At 37.3% G+C, this 15,128-nt stretch overlaps 1 protein-coding gene across 1 annotated transcript in view; it reads left to right on the top strand.

Annotated features, from left to right (window-relative positions):
* The first annotated feature begins 519 nt into the window (after positions 1–519).
* Positions 520–15,128, top strand: part of LOC116717101 (semaphorin-7A) — a 58,885-nt gene continuing 44,276 nt past the window's right edge. Inside the window, exons 1-2 of the mRNA XM_032558205.1 lie at positions 520–835; positions 14,577–14,716. Of these exons, the coding sequence (XP_032414096.1) occupies positions 757–835; positions 14,577–14,716 (219 nt within the window). The 5' untranslated portion in view covers positions 520–756. The remainder of the gene's footprint in view (positions 836–14,576; positions 14,717–15,128) is intronic.

Here is a 15,128-nt window from a genome sequence, read left to right as displayed (position 1 = left end):
AATTTAGAGAGACTACTTTACCTAACATGCACGTTTTTGGGCTGTGGGAGGAAGTCAGAGTACCAGGAGAAAAGCCACAGATGCACAGGACCTTCTTGTATCTCCCCTATGCCTTCTGCCTCTCCATCCTCTGACCATAATTCTTTAAAAACATTTTAGAACATAGTGCAATGACTCTCTGTGTGCTCCAACTCTGTGAAATGCCATACTGGCAAAAGGGGGTAATTTAAAGTATGACAAAGATTGGTAACAATAATTTGTCAATATGATTTTGGAGAAAGGAAATAAATATTTTATTTTGGGATTTTCTTTCTTCCAAATAAATATGATCAAATCAAAGATGTGAGATTAAACGCCAGAAGATGACACTAGAAAATGAGATCGCTGTCAAAAACAAACTTATCAGTGAAAATCATCTTTGTAAGCAACAGGTATGACGTTACTCCACAGATCAGTGACCAAATCAAAAGATTTACAGTGACTTCCAATCCCCCCCAGCTGTGATTTCCTCTCCTACGCTGACAAGAGACACTCCCCCCTCTTTTTCGCCTTTTGTTCCGAGGTGGAGCCTGACACCCCGACTTTACCGAACCTGACTGCTGGCGGAGGAGACGGAGGACAGAGAACCGGGACCAGCGAACATTGGCGCGTCTCTGGAACGCAGCTCGGGGAGGGAACCTCACTAGACGGCTTCAGGGAAGGAATCAGCTTACAAATCCTACAAACCGACAGTGATCGACAGATCCGCACGAAAAGATGAATTATTTCATACTCCTGTCGGTTCTGGCCACGGTGGTTACCGGAAAGTCACCTCGCCTGAAATTTATTGTGCACGGTAAGACATTTATTTTGGACCGTTTCGGAGATTCAGCTTGATAATTCAGCTTAATATTAATATCTGCAAGCTTATTCTTTCATGTCGTGTTCATTAGGAGTTGACTGTGTCATGGATACATGAATGGCTGAATGGTTGGATGAGTGAATGAATTAACGGAGCATACATTATTAGCTGATGCGCTCAAATGTTTTGTTTTGTTTTTCCTCAATTCGACACCGTTTCTAAGAGAAAAGTACAAACAGAAAAATAATAATCGGAGCACTTCATCAATTTTCTTCATCAGCCAACCGGGGTGTAAATTGCGCGTTCCAGCGTTCAGGCCCCGCACTAATTGTCAAAGCATCTAATTGCATTTGCACCTTAAGAAAAACTATTTTACAAAATCAAATTCACATATTAACCTTGTGTTAGAAAATATTTATTAGGCCTATGAGATTAGTGGGGGGGGGTTTTATTTCAATTTGTTTGCAGTTGTAGTTGCGGAGTACCATAAAATTGGGGGCTATTCATGCAACTTGTGGATTTTCTGTCGTTCCTTTTGACAAACTCTGAGTTCCATTTCTTTAAATCCACATCTCTTTGCAATGCCCAGGACAACGACGCTTTAATTTGTCCTCCCACACTGTCACATCCTGCAGACGCACAGCGAGAGATTAGGACCAGAGGCACTAATAAAGCAACTCTAATATGCCAAAGGTGGCTTCATGGCGCCTGTTTGCTCCAGAAAGGCTGTCTTTTTAAGAGCGGCCGGGAATCGCTGGAAAGCGTCATTATTATGATATACGAGTCTATGGAGGTTGACACGTTCATTGTAGCTGCCGTGTCCTTGCGGAGCTGCAATGCGGGACGCGGCAGCTGCTCCACACTGCAGCAGATGAATCAGGCTCGTATAAGAAAAGGCTGCTGTACAGTAAAAACAGGAGGAAAAAACATGCATAGCTGCATATATACTGGTTCATAAAGGGAACTTGAACGGACAAGAGAGCAATGAGTGGAAAATTTCGAGCCCAGTCCCCGTTATTCATTCCACTCACGCACTTTTACGCCGCACACAGACCTCTAATATATTCAGCAATCAATGGCGATGTGGCTGTGTGTCAAGTTATCTGGATCTAGATCGCTCTCCTCCCTCTGGATGGGGCAGCACACAAAAACGCACCACCAGATGACGTCTCTGAACGTGCGTGTCATATCAATCAAACTCGTTGTAATGCATTTGCAGGCAGGGACACACTGTGAAGTACAGGTAGAGAATGTCAGCGTAAATCCACGAAAGCCTCAGTCTGCCCCAAGGAACTCTCTGATGTTCTCATTTGGCACCCTTGAGCCAAATGAGGACATTAAGGAGGTTCTCATATCTTTCAGACACGGTGTTGAGGCTGGTTTGGGATCTTGAGAGTTAGAAGACACACTGCACTGCATTCACTCAGGTCTATTACTGTAAGTGCATTAAGCCTCAGGAGGAGCAAGATATCTCAGAAAGCTCTTAAGTACAACAAACAATTATGAAAAATTCAACTCTAATGACAGGTGTGCTTTACAATAGAGTAACTTCATTAATAGATAAATGAACTTGTCTGCATGTAATGCAAAAAGGTCACAAACAAACATCATAAACAAAAGTGATACTTATAGCAACATAAATGTTAGCTTTATGGACTGCATAAAGTGTCTTTCTTAATCAGGATTGATAATTGGTTATCCTAATCATAAAATATGAATATGACTAGTCTCACACAAAAATAGAAGCGTTTGGCATGTCTAAACAGTTGAAATATCAATATATTTTATACTAAGAAATATGAGATACTTTTTGGCAGCCAAATCGTTGGAAATTGAACCATTTTCATCTCTTCAACTTATTGTGTCACCAGCATACCTCTGACAAAGGGCAAAAGGGCAGAGAGCCCAGAATTTACCTTTCAGTCTTTCTTGTTTATCATTGGTCTCAATTTGTTCATCACATTAGTGTTTTCTTTATGTTGCCAGGTTGGGATCATTACTTTTACTCTCAGTTGTTTATGCTATAGAGGAGCATTAACTGTTGTCACTATATTGGACTGAGCAAAGTTGTTGTGTGCTGTTTAGAAATATTAATAGAAATACTACTGAAATATTAACTGGTGTAAAGGTTAGCTGAAATAGCCTCTAGCATCTTACTTTCAGAGCTACAATGTGTTCGGTGAAGCATTGCCAGACACATTGCTGATAAAACTGTGATTGATTGAAAGTACTATTGCCACTGTTATTGCAATAAAACAGAATATTATCAGAATATTTAAGGTCCATATAACTCACCCTTAGGTTACCTCAGTACTTATTCTAATTTGTAATTAGAAACAGATTGCTAAGAGTAACTTAATTGAAGCAGCTGAGCATCCTTAAATAACTTACTTCTAATTGGCAATAACTAAATTTGACTGGATTATACCAAAACTCAGTTTTAATTAGAAAATGGTTATGTGGTAAGGAATGTTTCTACATGGTTGCTACGTATTGCGTTGTTTGCTTAGTTGGAAACTAAACAAATAGCACTCATCGCTTAGTTAAAGTATCTAAAGTGGCTGGCTACCTGAAGAGATAGTTCAGCTAATAGATCAGCTAGCAGCTTGTCAAACTCCCAGTGTTACTGTACAAACAGAAGAACAGCAAAACATTCTGTGTAAACACATTTGAAGCCAAATTAATTGGCTGTTTATACTTGGCCAAACTATGATTAATAATTATAGGTAAAAAATAGAACAAAACTAATATTTCAATGTATTTTGTAATCACAGGAAGAATATTTTTCTCTTCTGCCTAAACTTATTATGCCCATCACTAACCAGGATCCATACAAAGTAAGAAACAAGTTGTTGAAAGGATGAAGAAATCAGCTGCTTGAAAGTCACTTCTTGTGAGATGTTGATCATAAAAGATCAAAGTAGCTTCTTGATGGGCACGGTTGGGATTCTCAGGGTAAATTAATACCACAGTATCAAGGGTTATACCAAAATTTTGCACCAAAATGCATCATTTTGTTTGGTTTCGGTACTCTGAGTTTTTTCTTGGCTGCTGAAAATGGAGTGAGTGGCAGATCTGGAGGAGTAAAACTAAAAGCAATGCAAGCAAAACAACTCACTGGTGTATTTCAGGGGGTCTAAAGGGAACTGTAGAATTGTAGGATAAATATTTGAGGCAGCTGCTGCTATGTTTCACTTTAAGCATACACATAAAATCCAGCTATTGTCAATATGAATAGATTTGTGCAGCTTGAATCACAGTAAACTAAACCACAGCTTTTGTGTTTAATATTTATTTGGACCCATTTCTGGACTTTTTTTTTTACTTTGGTTTTGTTGAACCTGCTCTAGGATTAGGATCTGGATTAGGCAGGCAGTAGATGAAAAATGAAAAACAGTCTCGCTTTGCTGTGCACAGCTACAACAGGAAAAACCCAAAACACAGACAAAAAGGAAATTAATGACACTAAAATGTACTCATAAATTAAATGTGTAAAATAAAAGAATCAGAGAATCAACCTTTTATGTGCATTTTTTTTTTTGCATTGACCTTTTCGCAAAACCATACTTAACTATAAATGAGTTTTACAGATTTACCCATCAAGAGAAAACTTGGAGGTTGATCTAAAAAAACATTATTGCAATTTTAAAATGTGGAACCAACATTGAAGCTTTTGTTTCTTAAACAGAAACAACATCTTCACTCTTTTTCATGTTTCTTTGAGCAATTCGAATTTAGTTTCTTCAAGAGTGGCTCATTAATTTCAAAATGTCTTAACTTCAAGGAACACATTGTCCTTTGAGGGTAAAAAAAGCCATAATTCGCTGCCTTTATGGACAGCTTTTTCAAGCTAAGCAAAAAATGAGCCTCAGTTTGGGAAAAGCCTTTTGAGAATTCAAGGTTTTTACACAGTAAGAATAAAATAAGGAAGAAGACGAGGACAAAATATTTAAAACCACTGGAAACACAGAAATAAATATTCATGAGTCCAGATTGATGTCAGATATTATCTTGACTTACTTCAATAAATTGTTTAAAAATATATTTGACATATTTTTATAGTATAAAGTATGGACAACTTGCACTAGCTGTTCATTTCATTGTTTGTTTTTTGCTAACTGCAGGACATTTCTGTTTTGCACCCCAGAGAACATATAATCCCCGACAAGCAGGTTTCCACAGGGCTTAGTGAATCTTTTTGCATGTTTTAAGAGTACATTTCTCCAAGTTTTTAGCGTCAGTATTTTAGCATTAACGTCCAGGCCCTAAGCTGCTCTGCCCTAGGCAGTTCATGACCTCTTAGAACTGCATATACTAAATAAATACTCCTGATTTCTACATTACATTTCACATCCTGCATTTCAAGGCAAGAAGCAGGAAAGTTGAAAAAGGCTGATTATGAAGCAGTGACAACGAAAAGCACACAAACAGTTAAATACAAGTGTAGATTACTCATTAGCAGTCATTACCTGATTTTTATAAAGCACTTTTATTGAGGTAGTTGCTTGGTTAAGTTAAAGTATTGTGTTACAAAATAGTCCCATTCACTGTTATAAAATAAAGAGTTGTTAAAATTGGTAAATGCAAACAAATATAGTTTACTGGAGAGTCTGGCCTTCGTCTCCATAAATACATCTTGCAAATGTATTTGGGCTCCTCAAACTCTCATGCTTTGTCATGTTATAACCATAATTTTGATGCATGTTGTGTTGATTTATGTGATATATTGTCATACTTTTGCATAGTGGAAATAAATGGATGAATAGTTTTTAGTTTTCCTTTTATAAATTGTAAAACCATACTTCTTACTTTAGTATTAAGCCCACTAAAGCATTCTAATGCTAGCCAAATTAATTGGTTACACAAAAAAATAGCAAATATAAATAAATTAGAAAGCCTTTCAGTTGGAGAAAAAAAATACAAGTTAGAGTCCATAACTTTGCATCAAGTCCACAGTGCTTACCAACTCATACAGGGTTAGCTCTTCACAAAAAAGTATTTGTGTCAAGGCTCACCAGCAGAGATTCAACAGGAACATGAAATCATCCCAAAAAATACAACCTGTAGGGAGGTCAAAATATTAAAAATTAATTTATTTATACAACACTTCAACTTAAATGACCAAAACAAATGTTTGGTTTACCTTTAGCTTCAATCTTGTTTTCAAAGGGGAACTCACAACATCAAATATACTGATGCAATGATGTGTTTTCATCTCGATACATAAAACACACAAAATCATTAAACAGTACAAACCTTGGCTTTCAAAGTGTAAGTTGTCCAAAGCTTGTGATCTGGTGGGGATCTGATGTGGTTGGTAGCAATAAGCTACAGATTTAGCTTTGTAACTGCCAGCAACAAGAGAGTTTGGGAAATGACTTTATGAAATTGGTTAGATTAATAAGATGTTTTACTAACAGCTACTGAACATGATGAACTAACCACTAATTGTGTGTACAAAGGTTTGAAAGTTCAACAGCCTTTTAAACAGGTCTCTCAGTCTGAGAGGAAGTGAGGAAGCAGGAAGTGACATGACTTGCTGTCGCTCTTTACACAGGAGAGCAATAGCGATGCAATTTGTTGACCAGGTACAGCTGCTGAAACTTGGATTTTTACAGTGCTTCTCAATTCCAGTTCCCACCCCCCCCTGCTCTGCATGTTTTAGATGTGTCTCTATTCCAGAACAGCTGATTCAAATGATTGCATGACCAAGTACTGCAGAAGCCTGCCAATCACCCACAGATTCAATCCAGGTGTGTGGCAGAAGGGAAACACCTAAAACATGGAGGGCAGAGGGCCGTGAGGACCGGAATTGAGAAACAGTGGATTACACCAACCTAACTCTAAACTTAAAAGTGCATTTTCCAGAATGCTCTCCATTCAGTGTGATTCAGCTTGTACTGTTTTTCAAAGAATAATTGACAGAAATGTTAGTCTGTCAATAAAGAAATATTCTTTAAAAGACTGTAACTGCAGCAAAAGGTGGTTCTAAAAAGTTTTGAATCAGAGAAGCTAGATATAAATGCAAAACTTTAAGATTTCTATTTGCATAAAACCATGTATTATTTTTTTCCTTTGACTTCACAATTATGCACCACTTTATGTTGGCCAATTACATAAAATTCACATAAAATGCATTGGCATTGTGGTTGTAGTGTGACACATCTGCAAATGTCACATGAAAACTTCTGCTAGGCGCTTAACTTTTATCTTAAGTAAGATAGATTTTTGTAAGTCTTCTTGGTTTTCCCAGTTAGTAAAATGGAGGTTAAAATACACAACTCAAAATGTTTGTGTCATTTAATCGAGACAATTTAAACTTTGTTTGTGTAAATACAACAGTAAGGTAAATTTGAATATATGTATACATAATTAAAATAAATAAATATGCATGATTCAACATATTCCATACATTTCTGATGAGGACATTCAGATTTACTAAGCTTCTGATAAAAAGATATTGTAAATTGCTAAAAAGATTAAATAAATTTAAGTTTTATCTAAGCCCATGGAGAATTATTTACATTCACTATCAGGATGCTGTTAAACAATTTTACTAATGTTCTGTATTACATTATTAAAACTTACTAACAGGCTTACAATTAATTGGATCAACGGTATGAAATATACTAATTGTATATCTTTATAGAATTCAACCAATTTTCACTACAATTCTTCAGTTTCTCGTGTAAGTTTAATACCAGAGATTTTAGTGTAACAAAGCTATTTAATTATGTCTTTGTATGTCTGTTTATACATCTGAAATAAGTCTGGCCTTCTAGGGATAAAACTCTGTTCAAGAAAATTAATAATTAAAAAGATTTAGACATTATATGGCAAATAATTGATTTCTTAACATGTTTGTAAAACATTTTTCAACGTCAGGATGTGAGCAGTGGAAATGTAGTTCGAAAACTGCTATGGAAACATCTGAAAGCAGATCAAACTATACTGTAATTAAACTAATGCATTACTCGAACACAAAAACGTCCGGCTTTCCATAAATGGGTCAATTTGTGTTCCTACAGTAGATTTTTTAAAGTGGTTTGACTTTCTCAAGGAGAAGTGTTCTGGCTTTTAATGTCTGCTGTAGTTGTCACCTCTAGTCCACCCAGAAAGTATAGAGTGGACACTTTGGAAAACTGTGAAGCAACAGAACCCCTTCAGCTTCAAATTGTATGTTGATGTCCTCTGGCTCACAAGTTTTATTTTTTAGTGTAATTTCATTTCTTTCTGTAAACACTTTTCCATTGGTTTTTAAATGTTTTTCCATGGATTCTGGCCACTTTGCTCATTAGTTCTCAGTACTTTTTCTTGAAAACTTTGAACTGAGACAACAAAGCTTCCTTTCTCTAAACCTGATTGTGTCCCTCCTTCTAGTTTGTGGTATTTCCTGGTATGTTTAAGCAAACCAAGTGTTGTTGCGCAACACCCCCCCCCTCCTTTCTGTCTCTACTGTCTCACTCTCTACTTCCTCTTCTGAGAGGGGAGATGTGCTACCAGCTCTCCTTCTAACGGGTTAATTGAGTTTCCTAAATCTGCCGGGATTTACCCTGTCCAGAACTGAAGTAAACTCTGTTTAAGCTGGTTTCGAGAAACGATTCGCCTGGTTTTCTGACGGCCTACATCCAGGTGTCCCACCCTTCTTCCCCCTGTGAATTAGCCAGACTGAGCAGCCTACAGCCAACTAGTTTCACAGAGCACACCTGTTAACGGTCGCTCGTTCTCTATTTTACAACTTGCATTTGTTATTGAACCAGGTAGGTTTTAGTGACTCGGGCGAGTCCCAAGGATGACGTTTTAAATTTGGGCTACCAGCAACCTAAAAACATTTTAAACTTTTTCCTCTCCAGAATCAAACATCACAGCTATTTTACAACCATCAAAGAACTTTAAGGTGACTCATTAACTGAATGTCCACAACATCTTTTAGATTTTCTTTATGCTAAATATTTTATTAGTAAGGCAGTTTTGCAAGGGTCAGTACAGCTTAATTCAGTAGCAGAAATAATCAAATAAGTAAAATCAATCATCTAGTCTATCTTTCCCTACTGCTGATACTGAGAACTAAAAAAAAGGGAACCTTTGAGAGAGACGGACGGAGTTTGACGTTTCGAACCCCAGACCTGGCTTGATGATGAAGAAGGTGTTGCAGCAGGAGGAAGATGTTGATCGGCGAAGGCAGGAATCGCTGTAGGTCTGATGAGCTTCTTCTCCGCATGGATGGTGAGGTTACACAGGACTTGGTGCTGGCAGGAAAAAAGGCACCAGTTCTTCTTCTTTGTCTTTGCCTTTGTCTTTGTCTTCATCTTTGTCTTTGGGGTCTGAACCCAGCCGATGAGAGAAGTGCGATTTGAAGCCACAGGTTGTGGGCCTGACCGGTTGGTCTCCATGAGAAGGACAGTCTTCGGCTCCGTGGCCCCGGCTCTTCTTCAGCTGCAGAGTTCTTTGTCCATCTCGATCTTGGCTCGAAGCTGCCCGGAGGATCCAACGAACGGTTCCTCTTTTGCACTCACCTTTTATAGGGTTTCTTTGGCTAGCACTGTTGCTGGGCTTGTTTCATTGGCTGTCTGCTTAGACAGATGATCTCATATCCATCACTGTCTTACAGACCTTATGTCCTGATGTCTGTGCTAATGTCTCAGGGTTGCTCAACCTCCTATGTCCATTGCCTGCACAACCTTTTACCTAAATAAGGCGTTGATCATCTCTGCTCTCCTGTTAGTTCCCCTTTTTCCCTTAACCGTTCACCTTTCACCTACTATCTACCTCCAACATATCAGTGATGTTTAATTGCAGTTACACCTTTTACACCATTTCAAGTTCAATGTCAAAATCACATTTATTTTCTTTAGCTTCTCTGATCTAGCATTCATTTATAATTTTATAACCATAACTTATATCACATTTATTTTCTTCAGCTTCTCTGATTTATCATTCATTTATGATTTTATAACCATAACTTATTAATTATACTTATTATAATCCTAATGTGAGTTATTACAGATGTTTTTCTGAAAAGAAACCAAGAATAATACATGATTCTAATTATTTAATACTAAAATTACAGTTACTTGTTTTTCTTGTAAGTGTTCCCACAAATGTTCGTGTAAATATTATTACAAGTAAACCAATATTAATATAAGTATTTTACTTTGAATCTTATCAAATTACTCAAAATGTTTTAGATTTCATTCTTTAAAACTTTCATGTTTTAAAATAAGTAATAGTCTCAGCTATTTTTATAAATCTGCAGGCTGGAAACTTCCTCTTTTTCCAGGAAACCTGCTTTTCCTGTTTAATGACTCTCTCTGACTGACTATGATTTCTTATGATTAGATAGAAAAAAGTAGAATTAAAGCAAAGTTTGCTTTAGACAAAACAACACACACAACCAGATTTATTTTATTGACACTTAAGTCTACTGTTGGGCCTTGATGTCACTTGAGTGATTCATTTTAAAGATAACTTTATTTATTATTACTGTTAAACTAAAATCTCCAGCATGGGGAAGTGGGATGAGCTCGGATTTTCTTGACACAAGCCTCTATACCGTTCATAAATTAATTGTGAATGTTTTGCCTTTTAAAATGACTGTAAAGGACAGATACATCTGGAAAGCTAAGTCAGAAGAAGAATGTAATTATTTGGGAGGTAGTGTGGTTAAATGGCCAAACAGGTGAACAAAAAGCAGCATCAGCTGCCAGTTCCGGGTTCTTCTGGTGAATTTTATAGTTTAGCATGTTTTTAAGGCTCTGACATCTTACTGGTTTTATACCAAACTGGCAACACAACTGCACTTCATTAGACCATACCATAATAGAACAGGCCAAACCAAACAACAAAATCTAAACAGAGAAATAAGATTATTAATCTAATTTACAAACCCATGTACAGTATATAACTAATTGGTCTGCAGGAAAAAAAAAAAAAAACATTTAACACAGGGCAACTCAAAAGGTTACATTAAAGAAAGAAAAAAAAAACACAAAAAAGAAAACACTCCATTTGTTTACCCAGTGATGCAATCAGTGACATCACCACCATTTAAGTAGGAAATGCTGGGGCCCCTCCTGTACACCTACTCAGGCTTTCGCATCTGTTACGTCCCGCTACCCTCACCGTAGCTCGTTCTTATTAATTTTTTTAAAATGCTGATCACGGGAGAGAAGGGGCCGCAACAAAGTGTGTAATAATTTACACAAAAAGGAACGAAGTAAAGAAAACAAAACTGGGCACCTGACGGAACACACAGTGTGGCGGGGCTTACCTTAGATGTCCGATCAGTAGATCATATTCCTTGACCAGCTGGCATCCATTGGAAAAGGGCGATCCCTCATTCATCCGCCGCTCCGTTTAATAGTTTTTTTTTTCTTTATCTTGATATATGTAGTTTTTTCTCTTTTCCTAAAAACCGCACCTCTGGTGATTTCGTCGGTGGTTGATCTTGGCAAGCGTAACTCCCCGGTGCTAAAATGCTTTAGCGTCCAGCCGGTTTTCCCAAAACAAACCCAAACAATCAAAAACAAACTTCATCCCGGCCAAAACTTCCGACGCTCCCCTCTGGATGGATCCGTCCCGAGGTGAAGGCACTCTTTTTTTCGTCCAGAGCCTTCCCGCACCGTATTCTTAATTAATTTTTCTTCGCCCAAAACTCCGCTGCTGCGGCAGCTTCGTAGACGCCACCATCACTCATCCCTCTCAGGTGCCCACCAGCACAGCTAAAACACCTGGGCTGGCTGTGCCCCGCCCCCACCAGTGAACCGTCAAAGGTGCCAACAATAAAAACAAAAATAAACAATCAGGAGGCGGAAGCAAAGTGTAAGCATGTAACACATCTCAAAGAGAAAAACAATGGTGAGTTAAAAAAGAAAAAAAAAAAAACATTTATCAGAAATTTACCTTTAAAGGAAACATTCATATTCCTCCAATGGTCCAGAAGTGTTGGCTTTAATTAAAACATGTACATAGATGTAATCTGCAACATATTGCTACTAAATAAAAACAACAACAACAAAAAAACGGGAGACTGAGTGAAGCAAAGTTTCAACGGCAATGTTTAAAGGGACAAGTGGTAAACAAAACTGAACCACTTTGTAACATTATTACATTCAAAATACCGTATGTTCCGGACTACAGAGCGCACCTTACTATAAGTCGCACCTACACATTTTTTGACAAAAAAAAAAGCAAACAAAAAAACTGGAAATGTATATATATTTGCCGCTGGTATCTCCGCCTCAGCCGAGGGCTGCTTCCTTAATCCGTCTCTAACTCCGAACCATGGTTTCGTTCACACCGAGTTTACGTGCAGTGGCTCTATTTCCCTCCTGTACTGCCAGATCGATGGCCCTTAACTTAAAAGCTGCATCATATGAATTTGAAGAAATTTCTTCGTCGTGCCTGCTGCTAGCATGTGCTTGTTCTAAATGAAAATTAGCACTTTCTTCTTTGATTTCCAATTTTGACTTCCAATGATTCACTTCCTGCTAAAGAGCCCCCTAGTGGCTGAAGAAAAATCCACAGAAAAGTCACACCAGGTTATAAGCCGCATGGTTCAAAACGTGGGAAAAATGTAGCAGCTTATAGTCCGAAAAATACAGTACATAGAAATATAAAGTACAACTCCTTTGAAAAGATCTCTAACTCTGATTTACCAATTTCCACTGTCTTTAATGTTCTTCTTCTGTTGTTTACTTTCTGTTCATGTTAAATATTTTTGTTGAGAGTTTACCTTAGTTAAGCTTCATAGCCATCAAGACCTGGACCTGGAAATGTCTGCTATGTTAAACAACATGTAAACCATAAGTATGTGAAGTCTCTTCATAAAATAAAGCTGTTTAAAAAGTTTTTGTGATGTAACTTTTTAAAATTGACTAAGGCTTAAAATCATAATTTTGGCAAACATATTAATTGAAGTGATTTCATATGTTCTTGTCTTTTAGGGTTATGTAGTTATTGGATTTAGCTCTTAGGGAATGACTTTAGTTAAAAACAGTCATGCTTGTTTTAAAAATGTGCTTTGAGGTTGTTGTAAATTTGTCTCAGACATTAATTTTGGTTGAAATAACATTGAGTCAACAAAGACATGCTCAGGAATCAGTAACACCCCCTGTGTCAGCTGCCAAAGTAAATATTGCAATAAATCTGTTTGTTTGATTGCCTCATAATTTCCCCCACAGCCAAACGCCACACTGGGTATCCTTCGGTATTTCTCATTTTGTCTGAACAACAAGTTTCATCAATTAGATTCCCGTCAACGAAGGAGGCTGTTGTTTCCATAGAAACATAGTTGGTTGGCTAGCAACCTATAGGGCCTCCTCTCTCTTCATTCTGGTGTTGCTGTCAGACTGAATGTCCTTTTTATTACAAGAGTGAAGAGAAATTTTATGGAAGTAATCATTTATCTGATATGTAAGTTGAAGACAAGAGATTTTCCAAAACACATCCCAGGAAAAGAAACAGAGAAATTAATTTCTGGTTGATAAAATTGATTAAAGTCTTGAAAGTTTAAGGTAATCATTTTTAGATTTCCCCCCTTTTGTTGCAGAGCATTTATCATTATATGTGGCAAAATCTCTCTGAAGTTATAATTACTTAGATAGCTACTCACATATTTCATACAGCAGCAGTGATTTCAATCCATTTCTAACTGAAGGCACAGTTGCAGTGTAGGTAAGTGTGATTCAGAGATGCTCAAATGTACTTTGAAGCCTTCTGGAGGTGTCTTCGGTGACAGAGAATATGTGATAGAATTTGCCCACATGATTTTTTCAGTGATATTTATGCTCCCACCACATGCCCTTTTTCTCTAGCACCCAACTTCTCTAGTTGACTGGGTTGTTGCTTGATGAGAAACCAGAAAGGGCAGCGATGTTGGAGCTAATGTTCCTGTAAATGTGGCTGGTTCGTTGCCAGGAAATACTCACCTGGTTCCATATATTGATGGGAGATTAAATAAAAAAACAAAAAAACTGGGGGTTGAGAGCTTTGAGTACTTCAGGACTCTGATTTACCTGCAAGAGCAGCTTAGGCTGGTTAAATCTCGATAATCTTTTTATTATATTTTTGAGAAAATACATTTGCGCTTACTGCAGTAATCTTTTGTTATTGTGTTGAAAATCTATTCTGTGGTCATGGATTAATTTCCTGTGATTTGAAAGTTGTTTTTAACTGATTTTGAACAGAAGCCAACATTGTGTCCTCTTCCTAGTTGTTGTACTTGTAATTACAATGCAGGTCAGAAGTTTTACATGCAATAATCATAGACACTCTTCAGAAAGGGTTAGTCTCATTTACAGGACATGAGGCCCAACCTTGATCAAAATTTGACACCCACATCTGTCATGCAATTTGGAATCACAGCCCTTAGCCAGATCAAATGTTCAAGGCAGAAGTTCCTCACAACTACATTAGATATGGTCCATATGGTTTTAAAATGACAATGTCTTAGTACCAACTATAGTGATGTACCGCCAGCAGTACTACAGCCTTGCCTAAAATTTGTGAAATACATTAAAAATGATCACAATTACTAAACTGGCAAACCAAACAAATAAAAAATATGTATTCTTATAAAGATAATGTCTGTAGATTTCTGGGCTTATCTCCTGACAGCATAATCTGTTATTTTATTAAAACATGTTCAGTTGATGCATCATGTTTTACTCCCATTACTTAAGATTTGTCACAACATTCCATATTTTACTAAAATTGTTTTCATTCTCCCACTCAGAGCCCCCCAGGTTCCATTTCAACAAGCCTGAGAACTACATCAGCATGTACCACCAGGAAGGAAGTGACACGCTTTATGTCGGCGGCCAAGCAACGATCTACGTGTTGACATTCAGTGATAAAAGGGTTGTTGACATGCAGGTAAATTCAACTAAACTAATTTTCCTGCTGTTTGCAGTCATTCTTTATTGTTATGGTCAATCACATGTATGAGTAAATTCTTGCTGTAGTAGTTGAAGCTGTATGCCAATTCTGGATCAATCCTCTTTAGATCCAAAAAATAATTAGTTTCTATTCAACTGAACAAAGTTATGGCCACACACCCACCTTGATTTGTTCTATGCATTTGTTCAGTACTTTAATGGTTTTAGATGGGTTTTAATGTAGAGCTGTGTGTCATCTGTGTAGTTACGGTAACTAATTGCATTAATTGTTATTGATGGGGGGAGCACGAATATATCAAATAAGAGGAGCCCCAAGTTGGAGCTTTGGGGTCTCACATGTAATTTTTCTTAGCTCTCATTAAGTTACCTGTACAACTTCATAAGTTATA

Source organism: Xiphophorus hellerii, chromosome 3 (genome assembly GCF_003331165.1).
Source record: "Xiphophorus hellerii strain 12219 chromosome 3, Xiphophorus_hellerii-4.1, whole genome shotgun sequence".
Classification (NCBI taxonomy): Eukaryota; Metazoa; Chordata; class Actinopteri; order Cyprinodontiformes; family Poeciliidae; genus Xiphophorus; species Xiphophorus hellerii.
This window is presented reverse-complemented; position numbering and strand designations above follow the sequence as displayed.